Source organism: Benincasa hispida, chromosome 7 (genome assembly GCF_009727055.1).
Source record: "Benincasa hispida cultivar B227 chromosome 7, ASM972705v1, whole genome shotgun sequence".
NCBI classification, from domain to species: Eukaryota; Viridiplantae; Streptophyta; class Magnoliopsida; order Cucurbitales; family Cucurbitaceae; genus Benincasa; species Benincasa hispida.
The window spans coordinates 44968021-44977096 of record NC_052355.1 but is presented as its reverse complement, the minus strand read 5'-3'; the positions used below and the strand labels follow the sequence as shown (position 1 = coordinate 44977096).

Here is a 9076-nt window from a genome sequence, read left to right as displayed (position 1 = left end):
AGTTTTATTCTGTAATTTCTCTAATTCTATAAAAATAAAAAACGAGATCGATCCCTACTTCCGCTACGAAACCGTCACTAGTTTTTCTTCACTTCGTATTTACAGTTAGGTCAAAATTACCATTTTACCCCTGTAATACATCTTACTCCTTAAGTCTCCATTGACCATTTATTGAACATTTGGTTTATGGTCCAACCAATAAACCAAATCTCTCTCTATATGAGGGTTGGGCCCCTTTGTTCAAGACCAGGAGTCAGTATTTAAGGGAACAACCTATCTGTTAACCCTAGAACGGGTAGGAGTGAATTCTGTCTTGCAAGACTATGTCCCCAACTATCTATTTGGTGTTACCCTTAAAATGGGAGGCTTATTGAGTAGTGATGTTGAACCACTCTCACCTATGTAGATTAAATGATCATTCTGAATAAACAGGAGTTCATAGTTACCTTAGGATTAAGATCGAGTTACCTTAGGCCATCAATTTGAAATAGCCAGTTTAACAGTAAATGGTCATTATAAAGAAAAGTGGTTGTTTCGTGGTCCGGTCTAATGGAAACATCTTTGCATAGGATGCCTTCACTTGCATGTCTCTACATAAACAACTTTTTGGATCACATCATTTGTATCAATATACAAAGAGTATCCTATAATGTTCCCAGGATAAGGTACCCAACTCTTATCCATATACTTATAGATCATTTTGGCTATATACTTAAAACTTGATTCTCTTTTATGTCTCTACCTAAAGTTTAAGTATTCATAGTATAGTCATGGGTTCGTTTATTGGATTTATAAATAAATGCACTTCAATAACACTTTTATTGAATGAAATCTCATTAATACCTTTATTGTAAATATAATATGTTTAATATTTACAAACTGCGAGTTTTAGGACATTCCCAACATGCTTTCATAGACAGGAGTTCACAATTTACTCAGATTCAGGTCATGTCACCTATGGTTATCCTAGTAAAATGTAAGTCTCTATTATTAACAGGGTTATAAGGAAACTAATCATTTTGTGGTCTGATCTTATACAAACCCCTTTGTACGAACAACTCCACTCACATGTCTTTACATGAATGATCAGAATAAGATCATTTGCAGTACTTTACAATAATTGTAACATCTACAAAGTGGGTCGTATTCATAGTGTTACTAGAATAAGGTACCAAACCTTATCCATCTACTACAAACCATTTAGGTTATCACTTAAACTTGATCCACCATTATGTTTAAGCTATAGAATATAACCTCGGATGTTAGTTTATTGGTTTTACGGGTTAATGTTACTAAATGTCAAATAAAATACCTCCGATTTATTAAATAAATAAATTATTTGTACATTACAATTACAAACTACATGACTCATTAGATTTAGGACATCAACCCCAACATGTGCGTGTGTGTCTATCTCTATATATCTATCCATCTATCTATATCTATTATCTATCTATCTATCAATACATATATATCAATATATGTATAGAAATAATAGTATTTATTTATTTATTTGTGTGTATATATATATCATACATATTTATATATACTTTAATCCCTTTTTATCTCAAATTTAAAATTTGCAAATTTCAAACTTTTATCAATATAGATTAAAAAATTTCAAATCCAAAACTTTTAACCGTGATGAGAAAATATATAAAAAAATTGAAAAGAATTACATGAAACTGAATCAAATCGAAAGAAAATTACAACACGATAGAAAATATATAAGCAAATCGAAAGAAATAAAATAAAATAAAATTTGATTAACAAAAGATATATTTGAATATATATTGGTGGAAAAAAGTCAGAAAGATATAAAATTCTATTATAATTGGAAATCACAAAAATGATGACTTATAACTTTACATTACAATTACATTATATGCGTAAATGTATACTGTTATAATTAAGAATTGCAAAAAATATTAGTTAAAACCTTAAAATTTTACATTACAATTACGTAAAAAAATACCCATAACTATGGGTTACAATTACACTATATTTGTAAATGTAAAATAGTTAAATCTCTCTCTTTTAACAAGGCACATGTATTTTCTTTAAAAAATAAAACTGTATCTAATATATATATATAATTAAATCTAATAATAATGTATATTATCTCATTTTTTTTCTTGAAAAAATAATAATATATCATGAGATAAAACATGAAAATTTTGAAAATATAAAAAATTTATAATTAATTTGATAACAATATGTATAGAATAATGAAAAAGATTAAGATACAATTAAATGTGATCACAAATATTTAAAATAATTATTGATTCATTGATAAAATCAAATTTGATAATAAAAGATTAATTTCAATTTAAAATTTGGAGAGAAAAATAAGTAAGGAATTGATCTATTTTGAATCAGTTTGAAAACTAGTTATCAATACCTAATTTGATAACAAAATATAAATTCAAATTTCAAAAGGGGCAAAAAAATTCGAAATGGTGCTCATTTCTATTTTGGTAAATCTATTAGGTTATAATATCTTAGAACCAACTACATTGTATTTTTATCTCTGTTATTAATTAATCTCTACATTTACATTGTATTTTGATCTCGGTTATTAATACTAATAGATTTGACTTCCCACTAAATCTAAAGATATATTATAAATTAAAATCAAAACGATTATAAAGAAGTTAAAGATGAATTAATTTGAAATATTTTCGAAAAGTGGTTAAATCAAATCAAATTTGATATGAAATCGCCCATTTAAATTTCAAAATGAGAGAAAAGTCTAGCACCTTCCTCTCCTCTTAGGTTGAAATTTCATAACCAACAATTCCAGTTATTTCTTTTGAGAATTAATACACGGTCTCATAGCCAAAGATTCCATCATATTTTTTTATTGAAAATTGATACACGGTATATCAACTACACAATAATCTAAGAAGCTGTCATCCGATCATACTAGGGGTCAATTTGGGGATCAAAAAAGTAAATGTCATGTGTGCAACATGGAATGATACACAGTCTCATAGTCAAAGATTCCACAATATTTTTATTGAAAATTGATACACGGTATATCAACTACACAATAATCTAAGAAACTGTCATTCGACCATACTAAGGGCCAATTTGGGGATTAAAAAAGTAAATGTCATGAGTGCAACCTGTTTTTGCCAAAAATCTTATTTATTTATTTATTATTATTTTTTTTTTACAAAAATCAGGAGGGTCCCTCGGATTTTACTATTTCCTCCGATTTCTCTAAATACATCATCATACTTTCGTAAGAGGTAAGTTCTTCATGAACCTGCTTTGGGCTTGGGCACGAGGACGGACCGTGCTGGTTCGGCCCAACACTAAAATGGGTTGGGAAAGGAACTGATTGCCAAATCAATGGGTTGGTTCGGTTCATTCTGTCGACCGTCGACTTGCATTACGGACTTGAACTTCTGCAAACTTTGAAGTTTCTACTCTTTTTTCCTTCTCCATCTTTTTTCCAATTCATTGCATTATCCTCTTTGTTGTTTGCGAAAAATTCGAACCTGGACTCCAGTTTACGGATTTCATAAAGAATTGCTTCACAAATGAAGGTTTCCTGTTCGACTACCTTCACAGCTTTAGCTGAATCTTCAATCCATTGTCTTTCGAACCCATGGAAGCCATCGTCTTTTATGAAACCCACCAGGAAACGAACTCCTAAGATTCTACTCTTTGGCTACCGCAATTTGTCCCTGCGGTTGTCATCTCAACGTTCCAATTCCCTGTCCCAAAATCGGTTTCGTCCTCTTTCTTTCTTCAATGCTAAAGATGAATCCGGCGGCGATTTTCAGCAGAAGGTATGTTCCTCCTCATTTAATTCGCCATTAATTTTCGGCATACTTGCTGTTGAAGTACATATGCTGGATTGCTGGAAAGAAAAGTTACTGTTGTAACTATGTTAAGACATTAGAAACATTGTTTCAGGGTACTGGGGGGGAATGGCCTGTCTTGAGGCGGTGGGACGTGCCATGGGGATGGCAAACAGTTTCGTTAACTTCACTAGCTTGTGGATTAAGGTGGATTTTTGTAACCTTTTTTCTTTCTTTTTTTATTTTATTTATTTATTTTTTTTGTTTTGTTTTGTTTAAGCGTAATTGCTTTCCCAATATGCAAGAAGGGTTAAGGTTAATGTTTTCCCAGACAGTTTCATTGTGACAGGATTGGTTGAATCTGCTGCCGTACCTTATCTTGGTATTCGCATTGAAGAGCTAAGCTTAGACGAGAAGGCTGAAATACTTTTCCTGGACCAAGGGTATGTTTTGATTTTAGATAGAACGTCTAGTTTTATCAAATTCAGACCTGCCCTTTAATCATTTCTGAAGCACCTAAGATTTGTGATGTAATATTTTGATGAGTCTCCTATCAGTTTACATTTTTTTTTTGAGAACCCAAAATGAGACTTAGTTATTCATTGGTTTTTTGGTAGCATTACGACTGTGGCAGTGCTTGGGATCTTATACAGCATTGCCAACACTTTCCAACCACTTCCTGATGACTTGTATCGCTATGGTTGGTATTCCAACTACAAACTATTGTAGAGTCCTTAATCAATTTTTCCCTTGAGAAAAAGACTGATGATTATTTTATGTATGTTGTTTCTTCATTATTATATTTGTATCACAACTCCTCCTGATAACCTATGGTATCAGTGTGGAAAATTATCATTTCATGTTATTAGTTCTCATTTAGGAAGATCTTTGATTTTCAGGCTCAAACATTTATGATGATTTTGTATCATTCAGATATTAGGGACCCCTTGAATCTGCAGAAAGGTTGGCTCTTATGGGCAGGAGTTGGTCTGGTTGGTGCCCTGGCTTCTATTGCAGTGACCGGAGCAGTCTTGTCTTCATTTAATGGTGGGAGTACTGAAAGAGAGGTTAGAAGGATAAAAACCCTTTCCATATTTTCCATTGTTCATTTTAAGCTGGAAATGGAGAGTACATAGCTCTACACTACAGGCAACAGCCCTTGTAGTTCCCGTCTTCTTGACAGCTTTATGTTAGAGTACTTAAAGTCTTTTTTGGATAACTTCGGAGCTCTTAAAGTTAGTTGTTAGCTCAAGATGAGTTTTGACCGATTAAGTTTTCTTTGCGATTGAAGAAAAAAAATTGTTGTGTGCTTACATATTGTTTACAATGTTTATGAAGTATGAATGAACTTGGCTTCATTAATTTGAAAGTATCCTTGTCCTTCCTGGTTCTGTGGGATTTTAAAGTGACATAGACTTGTAAGTTTTATTTTTATTTTGGTTTCAGACTGACGCTCTAGTACGCTTGCTTCCACTAATTGGATCTTCCAGCATCAGGTTACTTCAATTTTGCATATATTCGAGCTTTCTAAGGCTCATCATTTAGGGGTCCAATTTACTATAGATCATCAGTTAAGTTAGAAATAAGCACGTGAAACCAGGACATATGTTTTCATTTCAGCACTGCTTGTCTGGTGGGTATCACAGGGGTCCTTGCTCCAGTTCTTGAAGAGACCGTGTTCCGGGGATTTTTTATGGTGTCTCTTACCAAGTGGTATAATTCATAAGCCCATTCACTTCTTTACACGTGAAGCCATGGTGTAATTCCTTAATTAAGTAGAACTTTTCTTATAAAAAAGAACATTAAATTGTTTTTAGTTTACATAGAACAAAAATCTAACTTGTACGAGAATACCTACTGCTTACGTAAAAAGAGAATTTACAAAGTTCATAAGCCCATTCAACAATAGAAAAGTAGAAAAAAAAAAGAATGATACTACCTCTGAGACATGCTTTAGGATATCTTGTAAAAGAATGTCTCGCAACATAAAATTGGGTGAGATATAAAATTGAGAAAAACAGTTATAATATAGTTTCGTGAAGCTGCATGCATAAATGAAGGAAAGGATGGGATGATGCTGGGTGAGGGTTTGCACTGTCGATATTGAAGTCCTAATATGGGCTCTGTATTGATTTACTTATCTGATTGTAGTGCTACGAGGAACATGACCGGACTGAAAGTTTGTTGAAAGTGATTGTTAAAGAGAGCATGTTTAAAATTAAGTTGTTTTGGCCTGAGTATGATTATTGTATCTATCTAGTACAAATTTATGAGATTATGTGAACATTCTTGTCTCTGTTCTTCAATTGTGTCAATACTTTCTTGGATTGAACTTCTGAGATCACCATTTATATATAATGAACTAGCATGTTTATCCTTACTTTGTCTACTTCCTCCAGGATTCCCACACCAGTTGCCGTTCTTATTAGCGCAGCTGTATTTGCCCTTGCTCATCTCACGCCTGGAGAGTTTCCCCAGCTCTTTGTGCTTGGTATAAAATCAGCTGCAATTGCTTTTGAAACTCTGATTTTACGTGACTCTTTCTACATGTAACTTAAAATACCATCTAACTAAGCTGATCTTATTTCGAGTGCATAACTATGTTTCCTTGTAGGAACTGCTCTGGGATTTTCTTACGCTCAAACTCGCAACCTCTTGACCCCCATCACAATACATGCTTTGTGGAACTCTGGCGTCATTTTGCTTCTTACCTTCCTTTCGGTAAAACATTAATCTCAAAGTGAAAGTGAAATCAATCTTATGTTTCAAATGTAAACTACAAAAATGTACTGAGCTAACTATTATTTCCCCCTTCTTTTTGCATATAGCTCCAAGGTTACGATATCAAGGAATTGCTGCAGACAACATGATGGAGTTTGAGGCTTCTTCTGTTAATATCAATTCACAATATGTGCAGGCAATCATCGTTTACATATTTTTGCTGCTTAGTTGGTTTTAATGGCATCAAATCCTGATAGAACAGTGAATAGGTTGTCAAAAGATACACTTTTCTGAAAATGATCATCTTACTGTAAACCAGTTGATATAATGAGCTTATTATTGTCTTTTTCCATTCACTTTTAAGAGCTCAACAATTGTATTGTAGGGATCGGAGCATCAAGTTCTAGTAATGGGTATCTAATCTATTGAGTTATTCATGGATTGTACACCGTCTCTCCCTACTATAACCAAATTCTTTGAAACATCAAAGTTGTTGGTGCAAATAGGTTAGTTTGGTTGAGCATAGGCTGTTGTTCACAATTTAAGAAAATATCATAAATTGATTTCCTCTGAACAAACAGACCAAATACAAAATTCATTTCAAAATCTTTAAAAATTTAAAATAAATTATGAGAGCTAGGGTCGTTTGAGAATATTCCCATTTCTTGTTTCCTATTTTCTGTTTTTCATTTTTCAAGAAACAAATTTGTTGTTCCCATTTCTTGTTTCTAAAATTTGAGTAACTTCCAAAAATTTGGACAAATTTTCAAGAAACTATAAAAAGTGGTTTTTCAATGTTTTGTTTCTGTCTTATATTAAATTGTTTATTTTATTTAATAAAATGTTTCCTTGGTTTATTGATAGTTTTACATATCCACAATTCTATTTGACCTCTTGGTTGTGTGTTCAAATCCTAAATTGGGCACTTCTATTTTATTTTGTTTTGTTTTGTTTTATATTTATTTCCATCTTTCATATTTTATTTATTACTTTTATATTTACAAAAAATAAAACCACTATATTTATATTTTATTTTAATTTTGAATTTTAAAATTCTCTAATATTTAGATTCATATATATATATATATATTTTAATTTTCAATATATATGTTAATTTTTTTATATTTCAAATTTCAACTCTGAGGCACTTTTATTTATTCTTTATTTTTTTATGTTTATTTCCATCTTTTATATTTTATTTATTTTATTCATTAATTTTGCTATTTACAAAAATAATTTTGCTATATTTATATTTTATTTTAATTTTGAATTTTAAAATTTTTCAATATTTAGATTTATATATTACTTTAATTTTCAATATGTACACTTTTTTTTTTTTAATTTCAACTTTTGATTATTAAATTTTGCAATATGCATGTTTACATATGATCTTAATTCTAACATTTTAGTATATCTGAAATTGAGTAGATATTTACCATATATAAATTTTGCCGATTAAGACATTCATTTATCTTAACTTTAATATGTTACAACGATATTTACATAATAATATAATTAAGTTAGATTTGACTTGACATCATTTAAGATAAAATGGTTTGAGTTAGAGATGACAGTGCAACATATGAAGAAATGAGAACGTTATCAAACGAATCCCAAGTAGCTAGGTATATCTTGATTTCTATTTGGAAAAATCTAACCTTTTAGGTCCAACAGATCATTCAAAATTTTCAAACTAACAAGTTTGACGAATCTATTTATATCCCTAGTCATTACAGTTGTCTTTGTCCATAAAAACGAAAAGAAAAAAAAGAAGCTAATTAAAACGTCAAGAAGTCTACAATACAACATTTTTTTAACACGAGGGTCTTAATTTAAATATAAATGTGATACATAAGTGTGATTAAGAGTATGAATTATGTAACAAAAAGAGGCATGAAAAATTGTGCATGGGTGATTAATTAAAATAAAGTGGGGTTGCACGCTTGGGAAGTAAACCCAAGGTCAAGGAGTGAGACAAAAAGGGTTCCAACCGAGGGCTAGATTTTTGGGAATTTCACTGAATTTGATTTTAGAGTCCCAAACTTCAATTTTCCGTTTGACTCTGTGAACCCTTTTTGTTTTTTTTTTTGGGCACTTGCCTTGTTGGTTTTGCTGCACTAACAGCAGACATTTTTAGCTCACTCAACTACATTATATTGGATTTTCTGTCCTTCACAATTTTCTCTAATTATCTTTCTTTCAGCTCCCATTTATCTCCAACATCAAACAATGTTTGACTTTTTCTTTCCCTTTAGAGATTAATATGTGAATATTACAAAATTGAACCTCCAACTGCCAGAACTAATGAAATATTTGCATTTTTTTTTTATTTAAAACAACAATATAATTAGAAATAGAAGTCAACAAACACTACTACATTATTAACCCATTCGAGAATGAGTGGAACAAAATCCGAAAGACTCTGAAGAAGATCAAAGCTGCTACATTATGAGTAATTTTGTTCTCTTTTCTAAGAATTTTACAAAAAGATGAAACATTGACAGATTTAGCTAAAAAAGAGCCTCTTCCATAAAAACAAGAAC

General features: G+C 31.1%; 1 protein-coding gene across 1 annotated transcript; it reads left to right on the top strand.

Moving 5' to 3' along the window:
* Window positions 1–3391: 3391 nt before the first annotated feature.
* LOC120080858 lies at window positions 3392–6966 on the top strand. Its single transcript, XM_039035511.1, has 10 exons — window positions 3392–3800; window positions 3928–4019; window positions 4148–4255; window positions 4430–4512; window positions 4746–4879; window positions 5259–5308; window positions 5433–5525; window positions 6212–6303; window positions 6427–6533; window positions 6641–6966. The coding sequence occupies exons 1-10, from the start codon at window positions 3549–3551 to the stop codon at window positions 6680–6682; spliced, it is 1053 nt and encodes a 350-aa protein (XP_038891439.1). The 5' UTR covers window positions 3392–3548; the 3' UTR covers window positions 6683–6966.
* Window positions 6967–9076: the final 2110 nt, after the last annotated feature.